The sequence below is a fragment of the Gopherus evgoodei genome, chromosome 4, assembly GCF_007399415.2.
Source record: "Gopherus evgoodei ecotype Sinaloan lineage chromosome 4, rGopEvg1_v1.p, whole genome shotgun sequence".
Classification (NCBI taxonomy): domain Eukaryota; kingdom Metazoa; phylum Chordata; order Testudines; family Testudinidae; genus Gopherus; species Gopherus evgoodei.
In genome coordinates this window covers 71,438,808-71,463,036 of record NC_044325.1, presented here as the reverse complement: position 1 = coordinate 71,463,036, position 24,229 = coordinate 71,438,808, and the positions used below count along the sequence as shown (strand labels likewise).

At 45.9% G+C, this 24,229-nt stretch overlaps 1 protein-coding gene across 1 annotated transcript; it reads left to right on the top strand.

Annotated features, from left to right (window-relative positions):
• The first annotated feature begins 1,218 nt into the window (after window positions 1-1,218).
• EXD2 (exonuclease 3'-5' domain containing 2) lies at window positions 1,219-21,118 on the top strand. The gene is made up of 9 exons (XM_030559709.1): window positions 1,219-1,316; window positions 3,369-3,764; window positions 5,448-5,704; window positions 7,470-7,596; window positions 8,658-8,983; window positions 12,368-12,474; window positions 12,710-12,845; window positions 18,149-18,505; window positions 19,099-21,118. The coding sequence occupies exons 2-9, from the start codon at window positions 3,426-3,428 to the stop codon at window positions 19,313-19,315; spliced, it is 1,866 nt and encodes a 621-aa protein (XP_030415569.1). The 5' UTR covers window positions 1,219-1,316; window positions 3,369-3,425; the 3' UTR covers window positions 19,316-21,118.
• Window positions 21,119-24,229: the final 3,111 nt, after the last annotated feature.

Here is a 24,229-nt window from a genome sequence, read left to right as displayed (position 1 = left end):
TACAGGACAGAGCAGGCAGTTATAACCACTGGGATTCCCACCAGGCCAGTAGCAATCTGGTATTGCAAGTTTCCACAGTACAATCGCCACTCTCATCTCCACTGTCAGTGCAGCTTTCATTTTGGTGTCTCTAAGGTGGAGGGCTGGGGCAGGCTCAGCGCACAGATCCAAGAATGTGGCCTTGCACATCTGAAAGTTCTGCAGCCACTGCTTGTCATTCCAAACCTGCATTACAAAGCAACCCAACCAGTCAATGCTTATTTCTTGGGTCCAGAAGCAGCGCTGCACCATCTGCAGCTGCTCTTGAATGCCACCAACAACCTTGAATTTGTTCTTGCTATGTCCCATGGCAATCTGTCCTCCATGGAATCATCATGTTTCCCACTCATTCGGTTCTTCTTGCAGTTCTGCAAATACTCCAGGATCATAAGATACCTTTTTACTGATATAAGTGCATCTACGCTAGTGCCGATATAGCTACCGCCGCTCATTGGAGGTGGTTTAATTACGGTTTAATAATTATGTTGATAGCATAGAGTGGCTACTGGAGTGATCTTACAGCAGTACAGATGTGTGGCTCTGAGCTCACTAGTGTAGATGTGGCCCTAGCCAGCCCTACATGTAGCACTGAACGTATTTCAGACAAAGTTACTGTGGAGACCAAGGATTTATGCATTTCACCTAATAATCTCAACTTAGCTTCCACAACCTGGACTTCTCTCTTTGACCTCCTATAGAGTTGGTACCAACATCCCTACAACCACAGGCTGCTCTCCAGCACAGACAGCGAATTTGAAAAATCAGGACAAGGGGCTGTGGGTAATTAGGGTGACCAGACAGCAAGTGTGAAAAATCGGGACGGGGGTAGGGGATAATAAGTGCCTACATAAGAAAAAGCCCCAAATATCTGGACTGTCTCTATAAAATTGTGACATCTGATCACCTTTCTCCAACATGAACTAAAAAGTTTATCTAGATATCTTATGACGTGCACGGAGCTTTGCAGCACTGATTTAACCACAGAACCCGAGCCCCTGGGATAACTGGACTCAACGCAGCCCCTGCACAGCCCTACGCAGCCGGACCGCGCTTGCCGTACAAGATGGCAGCGCCCACAGGCCTAGAAGAACTCCGGGCTACATGGGAGGCTCCGCCCCGTAGGAACACGAGACCGGAAGTGTCCGTTAATACGGGCGCTCCGGCTGTGTACCCGCCGGAAGCCTCTGTCGGTGCCGCAGGGTGTGGGGGCTGCAGCGCGGTGGGCTCCTGGTGCCGGGGAGAAGCCAGCGTTCCGCTGCGGGCCCAGGCGCAGACAGGTGGGGGGCAGCGAGGCGGCTGCGGAACCCGGCGCGCGGTTCTCTGTAGGGGGGCGGGGGGCTGCTGGAACATGGTGCTGCTGCTTCTTCCCTGCCGCGCCCGGCTGCCGATGGCGCCTCCTCGAGCGCCCAGCCCCAGGCATCCTGCCGCTGCAGACCCCAAATATGGCCCCGTCCCAGGAATCCCCCCTGCGCCCCGCCAGGTGTGCGCGGTGGGGCCACGCTGCTCCCGCGCTGCGGCAGTGCCGGGCTGGCAGGCTGCCAAGGGCAGGGTTTACAAGGGGGTGTTTTCTCCTCGTGCTTGTGGGGTCCAGAGCAGCCTGCGGGGTGTCTCATGTTGGTCTCTCCCTGCTGATGCGTCCAGCTGTTCCCCGGATCTGGGATGGGGGAGTGCGGAGGGTATGGTGCTGCCTGGCTCCTCCCACTAGGTTCGGCTTGCAGGATCGGGGCCAGAGGCCTCAGTCCTGAAACAGACACTTGTAACTGTGCAGGACGTGAGTCCTCCCAGTGAAGTCAGTGCTGCTCACATCTGCAGGTACTCACATGCTTGAAACTGTTTGCAGGATTGGAGTATTAAAACCCCATCCTGCAAATGAGTGGCTTTCCATGTTTAGCTTTGCACACTCATGGACATAGGACTGGAAGGGACCCCGTGTCATTGAGTTCAATCCCTGCCATCGCAGGCAGCATCATCAGATGGTCCCATTCATCAAACTCCACCTGAAAATTAGGTTGTTTGCACTGGAGGACATTGAAGTGAGTGGGGCTACACATGGATGCATAGTCACCTTGTAGTATCAGGATCTATATTACTTAGGGCAGGTCTACAGTTAAAACGCTGCATCGATGCAGTTGCACCGCTGTGGTGCTTAAGTGAAGATGTTCCTGTGCTTATTAGAGAGCTGCTTCTATCAGTCTAGTTAATCCACCTCTGTGACAGGTTGTAGCTGTGTTGACAGGAGAAGCTCTCCTGCCGACATAGCGCTGCCTACACTGGACATTAGGTTGTGTAACTACATGACTCATGGGTGTGGATTTTTCACACTCCTGACCAATGTAGTTATATCAATATAAGTCTGTAGTTTAGACCTGGTCTTAAGGTATGCCTACACTTAATGTGCTACAGCAATGCGGCTCTGCCACGATAGCGCTTCAGTGTAGACACTACCTGTGCTGACACTAGGGGTGATCCATGTCCCTGAGAGGCAGTAACTAGGTTGATGAAAGAATTCTACATGGGGATTTAGGCTGGTTTAACAATGCTGCTCAGAGGTGTACATTTTTCACATCCCTGACCAACTTACTTAAACTGACCGAATTTTCTAGTGTAGATCAGGTGTTGGGATCCGAGGAATTACTGCTGTGCAAGATCATAGAAGTACTTATATTCACTGATGAAGTAGAAATAGATGTTCCCCAAACGCATACATTACGGCAGCACTTACCAAAGCTTTGGGCACATCCCTGGCTGTCTGGACCTCCCAGTTGTTTTGCGGAGTCTTCTTTGATTTTAAAAACAGGTCAAAGGTGTGAACTGCCCCAATCATTTTAATGGGTGACATACATAGATGCTGGTGTTGAGGCTTTAAATGTCAACATTGTGAACTATTATGTTGCTCATCAAATTAGACGAATATCATGAGAATTTCAGTTGCTTGGGCCTTTAGCAGCACTTGTTGGGATTGAAGGAGTGAGACGTGAGCTTTCAGAAGTTTGAGAAATACTGGATTCTGGACCAAATTCTTTTCTTACAGTGATGTAAATGAGTGGAATTACTCTAGATTTTGGTATAATTGGTGTAACCAAGACCTGAATTTAGACTCATTAGCATTTAACACACCCATTCTCCAGGGTATGTCATTTGCTTTGATTCCTGATTTATTGCTGAACAGAGTCTAGTACATTTTAAAAATTCCATGTTGCTTTATGATCCTGAGCTGTACTTAGATCTTTGTCTAAATAGTGGCAGTTTGATTTTCTTAATTTTATATTAAAGAAATTTTGAATAAATTCTTAAACATCTATTCATCTGTCCTGCTTTTTTCATTGCAGTCTATAAGAAAATTCTGCAGTGCTATTTTGAGTGGGTGAAGTGGAGGAGGATGAAAAATGCCCAGACAGACAGCAGTGACAGTTACTGTGGCCACCCTGTTGGGCATTGCAGTAGGGGGTCTGGTTTTGTGGAAAGTAAGCCAGCGTCGGAAAGAAAGGGTCTGTCGTGGTCGTAACCAAGTTGGAGTTCTGAGAAGGTCAGAAGATGAGGAACTGACGGAAGTGGAGGAGAAGGAGTTACATTCATGTGTTAGTTCTCCCACCATTTCCTGGGTAGAGAAGATCCTTGGTGCAGAAATAGTGATAGTTTCAGAGGCAGAGGAGTGGGATCGAGTGGAACCATTACTGAAGAAGGAGCTGCAGAGGTGGCCAGTCCTTGGGATTGACTGCGAGTGGGTAAGTGTTTGATCAAGGAAAATCTGTTCTCCAGTCTCCTAGGGCAGAGGCAGAGAATTGATGAGGCTTTGAATATTTCTTGCATCAACACCATTGGGTTACCTAGGGAGGTAGTGGAATCTCCTTCCTTAGAAGCTTTTAAAGTCAGGCTTGACAAAGCCCTGGGTGGGATGATTTAGTTGGGGATTGATCCTGCTTTGAGCAGGGGGTTGGACTACATGACCTCATGAGGTCCATTCCAACCCTGATATTCTATGATTCTATGATTCATTTCTGGTTTAAGTAATTAGAATGGACACACCAGAAATGACTCTTGAAATTGCCTGTGCAGTTACCACCAGGGAACCCAGTAAGAGTCTATTGATTTTGATTTTAATAAAAACTTAAATTAACTGAGCATGGATTTGAAATGTATTGAGATCATCATTTGTTAAACTTTTGGAATAACTCTTAACATATTCTATTGATAGAATTATAACTGTTTTTGATTGATTAGATACTATATATTTGTACAGTGTTTCTTTCAAGGTAACTTGCTAGACTTGTATTAATTTAGCCTTATATTTTTAAGGAGCTTACCTATTTTAAAAACTATAACTACTTAAAATAAACTAAAAGAGGAGAAATTGCAGCTATTTATAGCTGAACATGTAAAATATTGGACCTAACAGAATGTGAAATTCCCAGAAGAGGGCCAGCGCAAGGCCTATTTAAGTGTTCACAACTGGTTTTCAGTGGGATTTAAGTGATGTCTAGACCCTGGGCTGGCCCTCTTCTGAAGGGTGAATTTCACCTACACTGCATACATTAACTAAGCTAAGGGGAAAAAAAGGACTGAATGGTGAAATCTGTTAGGCTGTGAAATAATCACCCAAGAAAAATGGGGGAAGCCATATTGCTTGTCTCTCTTAAAATTAGACTTGATAATGCACTGGAGAATACATTGTATGAAACAGTGCTACAGTGGACAGGTTCTCAGGACAAATTATTTGGTGGCCTCAGAGTGCAGCCACCAACTCTTGCTGGTGGCCGCTCTCACACTTTTCTCTAACGTACTTAGTTAGCTTTAGGAAAAACAAATAAATATGCACATATACACATCCAAATCATTGTAATTTATTTATTGCTAGCTAGTAAGTCTCTTGTGAAAAGTGATATTAACAAACATACAAATCCTCTGTGAAAAGTGAGACTTACTCAGCCCTGGCAAGCCTGGGGACGAATTAAGCCCTGAATTGGGGCCAGGGGAGGCAGTAAGTGGGTTGGCACCTGAAGCTTGGTGTCCAGAGGATGGGGTCTGCTGTTACGCGGCTGGAGCCTGTAGCCCCATGGCCTAAGCCTCACTGCCCCTGGGAAGGTGGGAAAGTCACTGGCTGCCTGCTCCTCCAGCATTGTGCCCAGGTGTCTCCAGAGTTGGGCAGGGCCCAGCCCCAGCAGCCAACACCAAGGCAGTGCATCCAGAAGCACCAAGGAGAGGGAGGGGCCACTACTTTGCCCCCTCCCAATCACAAGCCAGCATGCTGTTGCCGCAAGAAAAGGCCCTGGTGGCCGCATTTGAGATACGCTGGACTAAATCACTTACTAGGTCTTTTCTATCTGTAATGCCTATGATTCTGTTGTGGCTTGTTCTGTACCCAGACACTAATACTCTAACACCAGTGCTGTTTGGTTCTTTGATTTCAGGTGTCAGTGGAAGGAAAGGCCAGTCCTGTATCCCTCTTACAGATGGCCTCTTCCAGTGGCTTTTGCATTCTTATTCGATTGCCCAAGTTGGTCAGCAATGGACAGACTGTCCCAAAGTCTTTACTGAACATCTTGGCAGATAGCACTATATTAAAAGTTGGAGTCGGATGTTGGGAAGATTCTTGCAAGCTACTTCAGGACTATGGCCTTGCAGTCAAAGGGAGCGTAGACCTCCGGTACCTCGCAATGAGACAGAGGTACGTATCCATAGACAACAGCAGTGTATTTGAGGTGTACAATTTTAATTGGAAATCTTAAAAAATGAATTTGATTCTGATGAAGGATGCTACATTGGTAGTCCTGGATTTGTCCTCAGAACAGTTATGGCCTGGGTAGCAGTAGTGCAAGCCTCCTCTTTCCCCCCCTCTCCCTCCCCTTGCAGTATGCCTCAATCTATGACCCAGGCAGAACAACTCTTCCGGGGACAAGGGGGTAGAGTCTCCATGGCCCGTTCAGTCTTTGCGCTCTGTGCTGAGGCTGTGAGTATGGAAGCCAAGTAGTGCCATTTGTGGTGGTGGTTTTTGTAATGAGGGCGTCTATTAGGAACTCAACTAATACTTCCAAGCAGGGTGTATATATTGAACTTCTACCCAGTGGCTCACAATTTCAAACTAAACTAGTACTGAATTGTAAGAGAGTCTTGATCATTAAGACAAAGACTTTAAAGAGGCAGAAAGGGAAATACACCTGGTCTCCATATACAGTAGACTGTTTTTTCTCTCCGTCTTCTAGGGTGTACTACTTATTTTGTCCTCTTGAAAGGGGTTTTGCAGACCCATTCTGAGTGCTTATGGGCTTTCACACCATGGAAAACACTGGTTATATCATAATCAGGTGAACAGCCTTCTCAGACTGGCTCTATATCTAACAGCCAGGATTTGAAACATTGCCTGTCACCATTTACACCATGTACATAAACACGGCAACTTAACTGTTCATTTATGTGCATGGTGACTACTGAAAGGAAAATTAAACTTCAAATATTGGAGACCCTATCTTCCTTCCTCCCACCTAAATATTTGGATTTGGCCTACGTTGCTTTTGGAGGAGGGGAGGGCAAACTGACATGCATATTGGATATAGTGCTCAGTGATGGAGGAAGACTCACAAACAAATTCTAACTATGTAAATTGAGTGGTCAGCAGATGAGTGGAAAGAGATGATTATTAGACTTCTTGAGAAATGTATCAGCTTTTAATTTTCCCCTTTAATAATTCTGTTTCCAGTGAAACATTGAAGATACAACAATATTTTCTAATGTTACTTTCATGTTAAAGGAATAAAGTTATAACCTTTTGCCTAGAAACACTCCTCAATTAGAATATTTTACAGGCCTTTGTCCTGTGTAACTGATTTGGGATGTAGGTCTGTTGGCCTTGTGCCGCCGCTTTAGCAACGATGATTAGAGAACATGGAATCCTTGAGTCTTTCATCGGGCAGTTGAAATGTGTATTTTCTGATTCTTCTCCTCTAAAGCAGTGACTTTATCTCTCATTTCTCAGCAATATGTAGCCCATTCCTGGCCATTTGGTCTAGTGGCATTTCAGTTCCATACAGCAAACTTGCCTGTTACTGTAGGATCTCTCTCCTTTTCATTCAGAGGCAGACAGCTGATGAAAAGATCCCCACTCTTTCTCTCAAAAAGAAATTCTTAGATTCTGTAATGATCTAGTGTCTGTATTATGTGAAACAGCTTCAAGAAGGAATTGGTAACATTCATGCTTGAAATCTTCTGCTCTAAAACTAACCAGTGGCCTAAAGAACCAAGAGCTATGCTAGCTTAGTCAGTAAAGCTTATAGATGAGCAGGTGCCTGTTCCGATAGTGGTCACTGACACATATATCGTCTGATCACACACTTCAGTAGTTCCTCTTGTTCAAATAGATTCAAGGTGGATGCAAACATTTTTCAATTTGATTGGTGCTTTTATCCATTTATTTGCTTTTGTTTGTTAAACTGAAGGAAGGATCTGCTCTGTAATGGACTCAGCCTCAAATCTCTAGCTGAGAACGTCCTAAACTGCCCTCTCGACAAATCTCTTCACTTGCGCTGCAGCAACTGGGAGGCAGAAGAGCTGACTCAAGACCAGGTGTGTCTTCTGATTGTAGCTATTCTTCTGTGAGGAGGAATAGTCTTGTGGCTAAAGGACAGGATTTGGAGTCAAGAGATCTGGGGTCTGTTCCAGCTCTGCCACAAGCTCAGTGTGTGACTGGTCCAGATGTTTCATCTCTCTCTGCTTCAGTTTCCCTCTCTTTAAATGGGGATAATTTCCTGTCTTGGAGGGGTGTGTGGGGCTGGGGTGTGTTCAAGGCTTAATCTTTGGAAAGCTGTGTGACATATTTGGATGTAAGAGGATTGAAGTGCCAGGTATTATCTCTTATTCATAGGCAAGCGCCAGGGACCTGGTGATTGTTGATCTGTGAGGATTTTGTGAGTGGCCTGGATCTGGTTTGGGGGTTGAGTCTTGAAGGTGCTGAGCACGCTCATCCTGATTCAGCAAAGTCCTTGAGCACCTGCTTAACTTCAAGCACATGAGTAATCACATAGACTTGAATGGAACTACTCATGCTTAACTTTAAGTAGATGCTCAAGGACTTTGCTTGACAAGAGCCTGTGTGCTCAGCCCTTTCAGGACGGAGCCTATAATCAGTAGATTATCATTGAGCTTTTGGAGAGCAGGGAGGTAACTATATAAAGGTGTGTCTACCTTTGAAGTTAGTCTGTCTGTGTGATCATTTTGAGTGGTGTACAACAGACAGGATTACAGTGAGCATATGCAAATATTGTCTTTTGAGCTCTGCTTGTCCTTCACTCTTAAAATTTGACTTTGTAGCAATCTACAATATAATACCTTCTGGCTCCCGCTAGGGGTCAACTGGCTACACTGTAGATTACTGAAAGGGCTTCAGATTGCATAATGAAGAGGCGGGTCTGTGGTTCTAGGTAGGGAACAGTAGAGGCTCCCAGACCCTTACTTCAGCGCTCAGTGCTGGATCTCAGTGTAAGTTCCTAAGTCAAATAAATGCTACTCCCTCTTTATTTAGAAATGATGTTTCACATTTGCTGTGTTGGGGGATCTTGTATTAGGTCCTCACAAGGCGTTAGCCCTCCTTCTGCGCAGTAACACAGAGCTCTGGCTCTTTTCCCCAGGTCACTTATGCTGCTAAGGATGCCCAGGTTTCAGTGGCTGTGTTTCTCCGTCTGCTGGGATTTTTCTTCATCCCTGCTGCATCTGGAGGTGAAAATGCTGTTGTTGCTTGGCAAAAAGTACTGGACAAGTGCCAGGGCTTGATGGATGTCCCATTCAGAGGAAGAAGTAGCAGCAGTCTAGGAGATGATGGAAATGGAGAGGTGGACTCCCAGCAGAAACCAAGGAATCGGAAGTCACCAGCTAATGGCCAGTCCCCAGTAAATCAACAAGTGAAAGATCCCCGCAAACAGAAGCGAAAGCCTCTCGGTGTGGGATATTCGGCAAGGTAATTGCATGAGCTTTTTTTACTATATGCACCTTAACTAAACTTGCAAGGACAGGATTTTGATTGATACTTCCAGCCCTGCTCATTATGGTTATGCACATTCACTATTGCTGGTCTTCAGTAGCTAACCCTGAGAGTTAAATCTAAGATATAAGTGATGGAAAAAAATGAATCAGGTACGTTTAAAGGCTAAAAGAAAGCTCAAGATCGTTCTGATGCTATAGAGCTTCTAACCCACTGAGTGCACCTCAGAGCAACAGGACATTTGCCATTCTGCTTTATAAAATAGGGATATAATCAGGTATAATTTGACTGCCTCAGAGCTCAGGAAGGAAAATCTCTGGCCTGCACTGAAGCAGAGCATTTCACAGTTGGCCAGGCAGGATGGATAATGCTAGACTGAGGGGGTCATTTTCTTTGCAGGCACCAGCTGTTAACTATTGCTGGAGGCAGGTTACGAGACTTCAACCAATGGTCTGATCTGATCAGGCAAATTCTAAATTCTTATGTAACAATGGAATCTGACTGTCTGAAACTTCAGTTATTTTATATACAATGTTTTTTAATTAAAACAAGTTAGATAAACCGTCTTAATCTGAATCCAGCAAGGGGAGATGCAGAATTGATATGCCTGTTTTTAAATTTAATTTGATTATATCAGATTTTATATACACAAACATGGGGAGTTAAACAACTTCAGTCATAGCCAAATGAAAAGAAAAAATAGACATTTCAACATTAACTTTCTCCTTTAAGATTCTCAGGTTACCTGTGGGGGAGATAATTTAATGGAGCCAGAAAACTGATTCATTAGTATTCTTTAACAATTAAAATAGAAATAACAGTTTTCTGTTACTTACGTGTGATTTTTTTCTGGTCTCTTCATATCTCCAGGAAACATTTTGAGCCAACATCAAACAGTCCAAGAAGGGCTCAGCCCCCTAGGAAAAACTAAATAGCTGATTGAACAGAATTCTAAGCTAAATCCAGGTTGTGTGTATTTGATCGTTTATTTTTTTTTTAAAAAACAAGAAGCTCCTTCATTAGAGAGACTTAAAACTAGTCAAGACAAAGTGCTGGAGAACATATTGTAGGGAATAATCCTTCCCTGGTCCCTAGGGTTAAATTAGATATGATCAAAATGTTTTTTTCTGTTGTTGATTTCTAGGAGAATGTTTGTTTTAATTTGAAAAAAAAAATGGATGCACAAATCACTCAGATGACACCTTTGACTGAGTTATTACACCTGCCTCTCCATTTATTTTCTGTATCCTATGTTTAGCCTGGCCAGCCAAGATAATGTTGCCTTCACTGCTTACTACCAGTTCACCTGAACTGCTGATAATCACTGGTACGAGCCCTAGAATAGACCAGGGGTCGGCAGCCTTTCAGCAGTGGTGTGCTGAGTCTTCATGTATATGCTCTAATTTAAGGCTTCGCGTGCCGGTAATACCTTTGAACCTATTTTTAAAAGATCTCTCTATAAGTCTATAATATATAACCAAACTACTGTTATACGTAAAGTAAACAAGGTTTTCAAAGTGTTTCAGAAGCTTTATTTAAATTTAAATGCAGATCTTATTAGTTCAGTGTGATCCTTGCCCTTGCTTTTCCTTGCTGAGTTTTCCAATGTCTGGTAGCACCTATTTAGATACTTTAAGCTGCACACAGGCTTCTGAGTTATAAGTTGATAACTAGCTGGCAAGAGGTCAGCGGCTGGAATCCCAGATTGGCAGCTGAGGTGAGTGGAGCTGGTGGCTGAGCAGAGCCGGAAACCTGAACCCTGTCTGGTGGGGGGCCTGCGCTGGAACTGCAACTGGAAGCAAGGTGAGCGGGGCTGTGGGGACCCCAGCTGTCAAGGGGCCAGCAGCCAGAACCCCAGAGCAGTGGCGGGCTGACCGCCACTGCTCTGGGGTTTCCACCACCGACTCCTTGCCAGCTAGGGCCTCAGCCCATTGCCAGCCTGGAGTTCCATCCTCCAGCCCAGCAGCAGGTGCTGAGTGGGACCTCGGCTGGCAAGGAGCCAGCAGCAGGAACCCCGGAGTGGCAGCAGGCTGAGCAGCTCAGCCCACTGCTTCTCTGGGGTTTCCACCACCAGCTCCTTGCCAGCTGGGGTCTCAGCCCTCTGCCAGCCTGGGGTTCTATCCCCGAGGCCAGCATTTGGCGCTGAGTGGGACTGACAGCAGGACCACAGCTAGCAGGAGCCGGCGGTGGAAACCCCAGATTTCGGCTGCTGGCTCCTTACCAGCTGGGGTCTCAGCCCGCTGCCAGCCGAGGGTTCTTTCCCCCAGGGCAGCAGTGGGTGCTGAGTGGGACCAGAGGGGACCCTGACTGGTAAGGGGCCAGCAGCGGGAACCCCAGAGCGGCGGCGGTGGCAGGAACGCGGCTGGCAGAGGCCAGCAGCGGGAACCCCAGAGCGGCGGCGGGCTGAGCAGCTCAGCTCACCCCGTGTGCCATGAAAAATCGGCTCGCGTGCCACCTTTGGCACACGTGCTGTAGGTTGCAGACCCCTGGAATAGACCAATCCCAACATCTTCCTATGTGGTGGGGTTTTTTTTTTTTTTAATCAACATGCACTGGTGGGAATATTTTTGTCAAATTCCCTACTGTAGAGACAGTATGAATTACTGAATAATTTTTATTTGTGCAAGAGTTCTTGGCCTGATGCTTCTTGCGGTAGCAGTTCAACTGAGGGAATTCTTTGCTGCTGTGATCACACTGGTGCTGGTGAATAGAGTAAGGATTGTAGGGGAAGGAGCACTTTGCACTACAACAGTAGCTGTCCATCCCTGCTCCTGAGCAATTATCTAGCTTTGTTGCCGCCATTCTGCTCAGGGCCTCCTGGCTGGAAGATGCAGCCATCTTCCTCCTCAGGCATTTAGTTTTGTTAAAGGGATGTTGTCAAAGTAAAGATATTGTTTGGAAAAAAATAATTCCTTCCCTGTATTGGTGAAAACACCGGAGAGCATCTGAACCAGATTTTAAACATATAGGTTACTTTTCACTATTGAGAGTTGCTCACTTTTAATTCTGAAATGTAAGCAAGCCTATTGTCAATGATAGCGTCAACAGAGGGTTCAAAGTTCCCAGCTTCATGGGTACTGGCTGCTGATCTGAAAAACAGATCCTTCACAACCAGTAGTTGTAGCCAGAACAGTCCGTCAGTAAGGAGTTTGCTGCCCTCAGTGACAGCCTGTTCTGACAGTATGGTGCTTGGCCCATAAATACACGTTGCTGAGGGCTAGAAGTGTGTTTACTTCTGAGGGCACTCGTCTGACGTAAAGGATGCTGCATGTATGTAGCATTAAATATGTAGATACATAGAGCTCTGTTTCTAGGGGTCCTGTTTATTTTAATTGTCATGATGTTCATCCTGTTTCACAGAAAATCTCCCCTGTATGATAACTGCTTCCTGCATGCACCAGACGGACAGCCTCTGTGCACTTGTGATCGCAAAAAGGCCCAGTGGTACCTGGACAAGGGCATTGGAAGTACGTATTCCAGTCCTCATATTAGTCTGTATCTAGGAAAGGGATCTTTTCTTTGCCATGATATTGTTGGGTGAGAAATGATACTTTTGAGAAAGGGCCCAGGTCTGAACAGAGATCCAATTACTGGAGATGTTGGGGGAAGGAATAAACAGGATGTGTCCACCAACTTTGTGCATAATTCATTTAGCTTTCCACATGCAATGGTTAAAGGCCCTCTCTGCCTCCACCCTTCCAGAGTTGGTGAGCACAGATCCATTTGTTGTGAAGTTGCAGTTCGAGCCCTCAGGACGTCCTGAGTCACAAGTCGATTACTATCTGACTGTTAAGGAGAACCTGTGTGTGGTGTGTGGCAAGAGAGAATCCTACATCCGGTGAGTTTTTACACAGTGCAGGGAAGAAAAATACATCTGGTAGAGTGAGACCCAGACCCTGATTAAGTTCAGTCTCTACCATAAGGAACTTTGTGTTGTTTACTAGTGGGAGGTAAACTGGGAAACAGTCATGCTTGTGTAAAATTCAGTGTGTATATCTCTGGTAGGCTGCAGCCATTCAAGGACCACATGATCATATGTAAGGCTACGTTTTAGTTATGGGTTGTCATAAACAGATAGTTAAGAGTTAATATCTCTTTTACCAGTAAACCTGGCTGACACCTGACCAGAGGACCAATAAGGGGACAAGATACTTTCAGATCTTGGTGGGGGGAAGTCTTTTGTTTGTGCTCTTTGTTTTGGGGGTTGTTCGCTCTTGGGATTAAGAGGGACCAGACGTCAATCCAGGCTCTCCAAATCTTTCTGAATCAGTCTCTCATGTTTCAAACTTGTAAGTAACAGCCAGACAAGGCGTGTTAGTCTTATTTTTGTGTTCTCAACTTGTAAATGTTCCTTTTTGCTGAGAGGATTTTACCTCTGTTTGCTGTAACTTTGAACCTAAGGCTAGAGGGGGTTCCTCTGGGCTATAAGAATCTGATTACCCTGTAAAGTATTTTCCATCCTGATTTTACAGAGATGATTTCTTTCTTTCTTTCTTTCAGCTTGATTGATTTTTCCTTGTTTTAAGATCCAAGGGGTTGGATTGGTGTTCACCAGGAACTTGGTGAAAAAGCCTCTCAAGGCTGCCCAGGGAGGGGAAGGTTTTGGGGGAACAGGAAGTGTTCCAGACACTGACATTTCTGGATGGTGGCAGTGTTACCAGATCTAAGCTAGTAATTAAGCTTAGAAGTGTCCATGTAGGTCCCCACATCTGTATCCTAAAGTTCAGAGTAAGGGAGGAACCTTGACATGGGTATTTTTAGTAAAAGTCATGGAGAGGTCAGTAAACAAAAATTCACAGCCTGTGACCTGTCCATGACTTGTACTGTATACCCCTGACTAGAACTTGGGCCAGGTCACCGCAGGTGCTCCAGGGGAGTGTGGGGGGAGGGCAGGGTGCCACGGGTGTGCCATGGGAGGGGAAGAGAAGAGAGGGCGGGCTGGGGTACCACGGGGGCTCCATGGGGGGAGGAGAGACAGTGCTGTGGGCACTCCTCGGGGGAGGGGGAAAGAGGAGAGGAGAGAGTGGGCTGGAGCACCGTGGGTGCTCCTGGGGGGGGTGTGGAGAGAGCAGGCCAGGGTGAAAAGGGTGCTTCTTGGGGGTTTAGGGAAGGAAGAGGGCTGGTAGGCTCCCTACCTGGCTCTGCGCAGCTCGTCAGAACCAGCTGGCATGTCCCTGCAGCTCCTGGGGGAAGGGGAGGCCGGGGGGTTCTGTGTGCTGCCCACACCACAAGCGCTGGCTTCGCAGCTCTCATTGGCTGGGAACGTGCAGGCAGGGGCAGCGTGCGGAGCCCCCTGGTCCCTCTCCCTAGGAACTGTAGGGACATGCCAGCTGCTTCTGAGGAGCCCCCCAAGGTAAGCGCCGCCCCGCACCCTAAACCTCTGCCCCAGCCCTGAGCCCCCTCTCACACCCAAATTACTGCTGCTGCTGGGGCAGGAAGGGAGGGGGACATGGTGGCCCGATACTGCCCCAGCAGTGGCTGGTGCAGCTTGCCCAAGCTGCTCAGGAAACCCAGAAACCAGCCACACTGGCCTCTGCAGAAGTTATAGAATCCATGGCAGACTCGCAGCCTTAATCGTTTGTCTCTGGACAAGATTGACATGGGAGAGAGGTTGACATTCCTTCCAGTAGAGAACAGTTGTGTTTACTCTCGCTGGAGAACAAGCTGTGTTCAAACAGAGAGTGCAGGCTGCAGTCCAGCCTGGACAGGCTAGTGGTATGCATACCTCCTCAGTTTAACTTTTTTCTCAAAGAAAGAGAAGAAAAAACCCTGTGTGATGTTTTGGGAACAACCAAGACCAATAAGGGGTTCTGTCACTGTCCGCCCTTTAACTTTGGAGGCCTTCGTGCTGTGCAGCTGTGGTTCAGATCACTGACACCAGTAGCCAGCCCACAAGTGCATGCTCTCACCAGTCTAATCACTCCTTGGAGTGTGACACCAACCGCCCTTCCAGTTCCTAGTCTCCCCAAATCTGTACTTTCTGAGTTCTTAACTACCAGATACTCTGACTTTCCGGTTTGCCACCTGAGAAGATGTAAAACCAGCCCCCTGGATACTTTGGCATGCACATTGCCCACAGCTTGCATGCGAGAGACTTGCTTGGGGTAAAAATAAACAAAAAGTTTATTTACTAGCAAAACCACAGATTCAAAGATAAGAATAAGGGGAAGCAAACCTATACAGGTGACACAGCAAATAAACATAAAAATAACCTAGGCTTCTACACTTCCATATTAGATAAAATCCCTTTTATGATATAAGTTACCCTTTGCCATAAGACAGTTTCTCAGCATACGCACTACCTAGAGGTGGGGATCCAGCGTTCATGGAGAGCGTCTCGCCACAAGACTGTCCTTAAAAGTCTGGATAAAAAACCTGAGTCCCAAGCCTGTTTTTAAAGGCTTTCCACTCCCCCTCTCTCCCCCCCAATCTATGGTGCCCCATGTTTATTCAGAATGGGGAAATTCCCTCTTGACTTGATAGCCTGGGTGTCTCAATGTCTTTCTGTTAACTCTAATGGCCCATCATTGTCTTTTCTGGGCTGGACAATGTATCATTACTTGAAGCCAGTTTCATGTAAACTTCCAGTTTGGGCAGTGCCCCTCCTTGCTTCACTTCTTAGCCCCTGCTGGGAGGTGTAGCTGAAGCTGTAGTATGGATTATTAACACAGTTTTCTGTATTCACTAATATGTAGCTCCATAACCATAGTCTGTACACACATCTCGTAATAACCATCAAGTTCAGAATATTACAAGCTTTAATAAAAGACCTTATTCATGTAGTACAATAAAGCAATATGCAGTCATGTGGTTTAACTGATCATTTTACGGATTTAAACCATCTGTTTTCCCTGTTGGTGTCCGGACCCTGACTGTCTCACCTTTCTGTATTTAATCCTGTTGTTAGCATTAAATGGCCCAGGTGAGCTGTGACACCTACATATCCATAAAGCTAATTGGTGTGGAGGAGGGTGAGTTCTAGTCTTTACAGCTGCTATTGTTTAGCTGGGAGCAGTGTCCTGCAAGGCTACATGAACTGACCAGCAGCACAGTCACTTTATAATGTAGGGTGACCAGATGTCCCAATTTTATAGAGACAATCTCGACTTTTGGGTCTCTTTCTTATATTGGCTCCTATTACCCCATCCCGATTTTTCACACTTGCTGTCTGGTCTCCCTATTATGGTGGGACAGCTGTGCCTCTGTAGCAGAAAAAGACAGACATATTTATTGTTAAATGAAAGCTTCCAATTTCTGAAAAATTCATCCAAATGCATCAGAAACTGTGGAGAGAATCTAAAATCCTTTGTGTGACAGTGGGGCTGTCTGGCTGCAGATTTCTTCTGGGTTAAGGGTGCTTTCTTCATAGATTGTCTGGGAAAGGATGTTGGAATGTTTTTACAGAGGCCTGTACAATCTTGTTGCAAACTTTCCCAGTGGCTTTCCCTCTCCATTGCAGCCCCCTGAGTTTAGGCCAAGCAGTGCGCATGCACAGTTCTTTTCATCCCTTCAGATGTCATATGAGAGCCCAGGGCTTCATCAGCTTGATAAAAATCCTCATATGTCTACTAAGGCTGTGTCTACACTGCCACTTTCAGGGCTAAAACTTGAGTCATTCAGGGGTGTGGAAGAAACACTCCTGAGCGACAAAAGTTTTAGCGCTGAAAAGCGCCAGTATAAACAGCACTTTATCGCCGGGAGCTCCCGGCAATAAAGCTACCGCCGCTCATTCGGGGAGGTTATTTTTTATCACCAGGAGAGCTCTCCCCCGGCAATAAACCATGACTGCGTTGCCGAGGTCACAGTGCTGCCGCACTGTAATGTGGGCGGTATAGACATACCCTTGGTGTGCTTAGTAGTGATTTTGCAGTTGCTCATAACTTTATAAAATTTCATTCCACCCCTGATGCCCTCATTGAGGGTAACATGCCACAGATTAAGGTTTTGATTAGACATTTTCATAATACTAAAACGACCCAGTATGGCCATTCTCCTGTTCTTATGAATTTACACATTTTTGTCTTTAACTGTGAATCAGCTCTGAAAAATACCTGTGGGGTCATTCTGGGTTGTGGGGTGGGTTGCGATTAATTTTCATTGATTTTTTTTTTTTAATATGAAGAAAACAAACAACAGAAAGATAATTGACTTACAGCTTGTATGTGTTTCAGTATACTGCATGCTTGATGGGATTGCCCGTAGAATTCTGCAATCTTACTACTCGTCAGATCTGCAAGACATGGACCTAACACATTAGGGTGGGGGTTAGAGAAGTAAAATAGGAGAAGACATGTAACTAGGAAAGGGAGCATTTAGGTGGAATGGAGGTTTGGCTTTCTTTGAGTAGTCTCAACATTTTTAACCAAATGTATCTAAAAGAATGGCCCAAATTTCTTTGACTTCTTACACAGGGTTCCCTGTTGATTGTATCTCAGTAGCTTCCGGAGAAAACATACCTACGTTACAAAGGAGTCTTTTTCTAATTGCCCTGCCTGCAAGACTCATGCTGGGATCTGAAGGTCAAGCTGGGATGCCTCTTACTTGTTCATTATCACAAGTAGTAAAGATTCTGTCGGCCTTACTTTTCAGTTAGTTACAACTGTGCAATTCCTTTGTGCCCTCTGGGGATGCACAGTGTAGCTGAGGGTAGAATTTGGTCCTGCATTTGGAATTGGGCCCAGTCCTGCAAGCACTGAGGCATGTGCCTTACTTCACACGAGTCGTCCCTTTGAGGTTAATGAGAGCACTCCTAGGAGTATCGTTAAACATACGCGTAAGTACCTGCGGGATTGGGGCTTTTATTAGGAATTCTTTTGATGCACTGGCCAGGACAGAATCTAGTGATGTCTCTGCAGGGCGAACAGAAGTGGAAAGCAAAAATACATTTCTGTCACTAAGATCATCAGATTGGCAGTGGAGTACACACAGAGAACTGATCCAATGCTGTCTTTACAGGTGATTTTCTGACTTAAAAAAAAAAAAAAGCACAGTACACTCCTGAGCTAAGACCAAATGTGGAAAGCTCCAGCTTCTGGGGTGGTTCCTTTTCTATATCAGTCTTCTATCAGGCATGTAAGTAGTAGTTGATGGCAGCAGCCATCTGAAATCTTAGTTAAGACTGCGTTGCTATTTCCTTCCCAGGAAGAACATCGTACCTCATGAGTACAGGAGACACTTCCCCATCCAGATGAAGGACCACAACTCCCATGACGTTCTGCTGCTTTGCACTTCTTGCCATGCCATCTCCAATTACTACGACAATCATCTCAAGCAGCGGCTGGCCGAGGAGTTCGGTGCCCCCATTGGCTGCGAGGAAGGGGTGCGCCTGCTGGAGGATCCCCTGCGAAGGCAGGTCCGGTCAGGGGCCAGGGCTTTGCTGAATGCAGACAGCTTGCCTGACATCAGGAGGGAGGAGCTGCTGCAAGGAATAAAGGACTTCTTTAACACAGAGACCATTACTTCAGAGATGCTCCAGGAAGCAGCAGGCCTGGAAACCAGGTATTACAAGAGCCCAGTGACTAGGTCTAATGTTTTAGCCGTCTGTGTGCGCATGTGTATATTTATGTATTTAGACTTCAGTTACAGAAAAAGACACCTAGCCAAGGCCCTAGGTGCCCTGATACATAAATAGTACAACAGCAACAAAAATCCCAGCAGCATTGGTAGAGCTAAGTAATAGGCCTACTTTTCCCCCCCCCCGAGCTCCTTTAAAAGTACCTCCTGTTGTTTTAATCCCCTTGTAAAACCAGGGCCAGAGTTTAACAAACTGGGTGTTTACACAGTGCGTTACAAACAGTGCTGCAGAGCTCTGTGCAGGCACAGGGAACCCCCAGCACCAATACACTTGTGAGATTGGGGCTATAGATTACGCGTTTCCTGCAGTGAGACGCTTACAGTCTCTCACTCAGGTGGTTACTTTGCTACGGGTGTGGGGAGTAGTCGGGGACAATTCTGTTGGTCGAGCCTGCCTAGTTGAGCCTTGTGTTTGTCAAGTGCTTTGGGTGTGAGGGCGCCCAGCACGTCACGGTATTGGGAGACCGAGAGTCCCATAATGGGTTTGCGTGAAACCAGCTCCCCTTGTGTCTTGGCAGGATTTGTAATGAGAGCTACATGCCGCATGGGCTGAAGGTGGTGCAGTGCTTCGCCAAAGGGGGGCTGCGCTCACTCATGGAGCTGGAGAGGCGCTGGCGGCAGCACTTTCTGGACACCATGCAACCGAAGCATCTTCCAGAGCGGTGGTCAGTCAACCACAATCGTGGGAAGCTGATTCGAAAATATGGGGAGGACCTTCGGATCGAGCTGTCGTGAAAGTGACTCCAGATAGCGACTGGAAGGACTATTTGACTTTCATCTCCCTTTTGGAACTGCAAGCTCCTGGGTGCAGGATGGCCCAGGGAGACTCCCGTTGTCAGCAGTGGCTCTGCGGGGACTCAACAACACTACCAATGGTTAAATCATGTGACTTCAATGTTAAAAGATGGTTTGAATTTTTAACCATAGTCTGAATGAAGCTGCTTGGTTCTTCACCATCTTGTTTTACAGAGATGGGGTCATCATGTATGCAGACATGAGCTCCTCCACTTTTATTAGACTGTTTCAATCCACAGGGGATGTGCTAAGGAGACTTCTCCTCTGCTTAAACTGACCGGACAAAAATTGGCACTTTCCTAAGTGTTCTGACCCCTCTGCCATCTTTGGTGAGAGATGAACAGGGCAGATTCTGCCAGAGAGAGGTTATATCAGCATGAATTTGTGATAATCGGCATCCACTGAGAGGTGTGTTACATCCAGTTCGTCCACCTAAGCACCGTGGAGGGCTTCTTCACATGGGATATGAACTTTTTTGTTGTTTCCAAGTGCTAGTGTGGATCGATCCCCCTCATCCCATGGCTGCACATTCAAATTAATCCACAATTCCACCCCCATTCCTTGCTTTTGGTGCAGGCCAGCTGCACCCGGGTTAGCTTTTCTTGGAGGAAACCTTCTGTAATGATGCAGTGACCCACCCCTGCGGCACTTCCTGGTTGTCATCTTGGGAATTAGCTCTCGCACTGTCGCTTGGCCCCCATGTCTCTCCCTGGACTCGGTGCCCCTTATGTTTGAGGTGCTGCCCCCTGGCAATACCCCTGCAGTTTCAGGGTCTCCCCACCCAGGGGAACCCTCACCCCCTATTCCCACCTTGCCTCAGTCATGGGCTACTGCCAGTCACCATATAGCCCCCTTTCACTGGGGCTAACTGCAGTCTGTATAAGCCAGTCATCAAAGGCAAGGAAGTTTTGATCTGCTGCCTTTCCCTGCAACCCAGTACCTCCAGGGGCCTTGTTCAAGGCCATGCAGCTGGGGAGTTGCTGACCCAGAGCTCCCCAGCTCCTCTGGCTTTCCCCAGCCCTGCTTCACTCCAGGACCCGTTAGTACTCAGGCAGCTAGGTCCATCTCCCTCCCCAGCTAGAGGGAGACTGCCTGCTCTTGGCCCATTGCCCTCATTAAACCAGCTACAGCTGTGGCTGCTTTCCCAGTCAGCCCAGCTTTCAGAGCTGCAGCCCTCTCCAGGGCTGCTTTTACCCTTCCAGGGCCGGAGCGGGGTGATTACTCCACTACACCTTCCCTAAAGAGACATTCCTGTTTCAGGGACAGGATCCCAATGTGAAGAAACAGCACTTCAGTCTTATTGAGAACTAGGCCAGAATTGCAGACAGGTCTCTCAGCCTTCTGATGGCTGCTGCTGCATCTTGAGGAAAAATTACATCATTTGTGACTCTGTCAGTGTGGGCGCACGAATGGTCAGAAATCTATTTAAAAACACCTTTCAGACACACAGCGTATGTCTGTAAAAATGTTACTTACCAATTTAATCTTCCTATGTAGACCCTCTGATGAATAGCTTTTGGCAAGCACCCTCTCACATCACTCTGAAATGGGGTCAGCTGTCTTACAGAGGACGTGGAGGGAAGAAAAGGCCTTTTCAGAGAAGCGGTATTTTGTAATCATCTGTGCACGTAATTGGAAGCCAGGAGTCCCAGAGCACTAATCCTGCCTCTGACACTGACTTGCTGTGTGGCCTTGAACAAGTCACATAACTTATCTGTGCCTCAGTTTCCCATCATAAAATAGGGCTAATAATACTTACCTACCTCACAGGGAAGTTGAGGCTTAATTCATTAATATTTGTAAAATGCTTTGGAAATGTAAGCTACACCTCTGCCCTGATATAACGCGACCTAATATAACACACATTTGGATATAATGCAGTAAAGCAGTGCTCTGGGGTGGGGGGAGAGGGGGAGACTGCACACTCCGGTGGATCAAAGCAAGTTCGATATAATGCGGTTTTACCTATAACGCGGTAAGATTTTTTGACGGCCAAGGACAGCGTTATATTGAGGTAGAGGTGTATTATGTGAGGGTTAATTATTACTAGTGATATTTAAATGTTCTTGGCTGTTTCTGTTCAGCATTCATGTTTCCGCCTGGTGCTAGATTTTAGATGTATTTAACTTTTTAAATAAAAAAATCTTTTTCTTAACTGTTCTGACCCCTCTGCTATCTTTGGTGAGAGATGAACAGGGCACATTCTGCCAGAGAGGTAATATCAGCATGAATTTGTGATGACCATGTTTCTCACAAGTGGTGAAGTCCTGCTTGAATTACACAGGTCCTTTCAAACAAGTTTCAATAAAACCTCTATACTGCACCACATCTTTCTGCATATGACCCGCTTCTTGCAGAAAACTGGTCTGGAAAAGTCTGAGGATTTTATTATTTTTAATGAGTAAAATCCTGGCCCCATTTAAATGAATGACAAACCTTGAATGGAGACAGGATTTCACCCACCAGTGGGAGAACTTTATGTAGTAATTCTCCTGTAGGAAGGATGCCCTAGTGGATAGGACACTATACTGGGACACAGGAGATTGTAGTTCAAATCTTGGCTCAGGTACGGGTTTCTTGTGTAACTTGTATAAGTCTCTTTCCCCATCTGTAAATTGGTTATAGTGCTACTTCCCTACCTCACAGGCTCTTTTGAGATTAAGAAATCTTGAATGATAGTGAGATACTCAGACACGATGATGGTAAAGTCAAGCTTCCTTAGTATCGTGAGTTCAACTGTACAGGCTTTGGTGGGAGAGTTAGAACAATAGCTCCAACATTCTAGGACGAGAGCGAATAGAAGGCTGTATGCCAGTGGGAAGGGGGATTCTTGATGTGAAGTTCCTGCTTCTTGCCCTGATGGGTCATGTGATATTCAGTTGTAAACCAGTCATTGGTCCAGAAATCAATGGTGTTCATCCCACAACTCAGACTAGTAATTTTGGGAAGAAATGCCACATTTGAGGGAAAGAAGGAAATATTTCTGGAGCAGGTTGTTTGCAATAAATTGCAATTGCTGAGGTATGGAATGTCAGTAGTAATCCCTGGGGAGATGGATTAGTAGGAGGAGGGCAGGCAAGGCAGTCAAAAGTACACAATAATGCAATTTATCAAAGGGCTGCTAATGAGAGACCTTTGCTATTATAAACCTCATTTTGTGCCTTCCCTATCCCAATCTACAAAGATTAAGTTCTCAGCAAGAACTGAGCGGTAAGTGCTAGAGCCCATGGGTTATGTCTCCATCCCCTTTCTTTGATTATTGATATTACAATTAGATCTATCTCCTGTACATAGTGACAGCCCAGGATATGGCCTTGTCCTTGTCCTTTTGTGACATGGACGTGCCCAGGCATGTGTGTGTATTACCCCTGCGTCTAGCCATCTTCTCAATATTTCACCAAAGGGGGTCATATGCTATCTCTGCTGAAAGCAAAGAACTAGTGGACTGTTAGGGTTATTGAAAGTTGTTTGTATGGGAAGTAGTTTAAGAAATATGTAGACTATTGGGTTTAAAGCTGCTGAAACGCAGACATATCACCTGACGTGAGGCCCTGGCGGGGTCTTTGAGATTTCTCAGTCAATGCTGAGAACGATGGACATCTGAGGAGACAGTCTGTGTTTACTATCTGAGTCGGGTGAAGGCTTGAAGATCTACAAAAACAAAAGAACCCCAAGAAAAGTGTATGAATAGGGCGTCCCCCTGAGGTAAGAAACAATGGTCTGCAACTGTGTAAGAAAATTGGAAAGGGCACAAGATTTTATCCATTATGGAGGAGGAACTCTGCCAGCAGGGATGTCTCATGAAAGGTGGATCTCAGCTCTTGGAACTAGAAGACTGCTGCTGCAAGGACTGACATTTGGGTGAGAGTACAGGAAAGTAGATAAGAAAGTAACTTGTTAATAAATATAGGCTATAGTTTGCATCTTATGTTTTCTTTTACCTGTAATTGTATGTTTCCAAACTCTAATACTTGCTTTGATTTAAATCTTTATCTCAGTAAAGATAAACTTTAATTTGGTTTTACTATAAATCTGTCTAAGAGCCTTGTATTAAGGTGTTGAACTGAGGTGAAACCAGTGAACTGGGGTGCACTGTTTCTATGGAGGCAGCAGATCAGTGTACATTGTGGGTTCTCCAGAAGATTAAGGACTGGCACCTGAGGGTAACAAAGGGGGAGTGAGTAAATTGCTAGTCCACAGGGAGAGAGAACAGGGCTCGCATAGCCCAGAGCCATAAGTGCTGGAACTAGGGGTGCTGCCGCACCTCCTGGCTTGAAGTGGTTTCCATCATATACGGAGTTTACAGTTTGGTTCAATGGCTCTCAGCACCCCCACTATACAGACTGTTCCAGGACCCCTGCCTAGAACAGAGCGCTTGTGTTGATTGCTGTAGGTAGTTGGGGAGGGTTTTGCCTGGTGGGCTCAGACAAGGCATTCATGCTGTAAGCAGGTGGTAGTGATTCATCCTGGACACTTGGGTAATCCTGAAATGTCTCTCACTGTCCATAGCATTTTGAGGACTTGTTCAGGGTAAGTAATATAATCTTCTATTGTAGGTTTCAGAGTAGCAGCCATGTTAGTCTGTATCCGCAAAAAGAACAGGAGTACTTGTGGCACCTTAGAGACTAACAAATTTATTTCAGCATAAGCTTTCGTGAGCTACAGCTTGCCCTGGATTGTGATATAATCAGGTTATTTAGTACTTCACACGTAGCACAAAAGCTCCTTCCCAGCACTCAATAGTACAACCTGGCCATCCTTGCTTTTTTCTCCCCACTAGTCTAGCATTTGAGCTGCTGTCTGTATTGGAATACTATTATGGCCACTCCTGACCTGTAACCACTGAGCTGACCT

What these genes read in the sequence shown, in the direction of transcription:
- EXD2 (XM_030559709.1), top strand. Translation starts at nt 3,426, where the DNA reads ATGCCCAGACAGACAGCAGTGACAGTTACTGTGGCCACCCTGTTGGGC. An exon ending in CCTGGACAAGGGCATTGGAA is followed by an intron (nt 12,475 to 12,709) that starts GTACGTATTCCA and finishes CCACCCTTCCAG; the next exon opens with AGTTGGTGAGCACAGATCCA. An exon ending in AAGAGAGAATCCTACATCCG is followed by an intron (nt 12,846 to 18,148) that starts GTGAGTTTTTAC and finishes TTTCCTTCCCAG; the next exon opens with GAAGAACATCGTACCTCATG.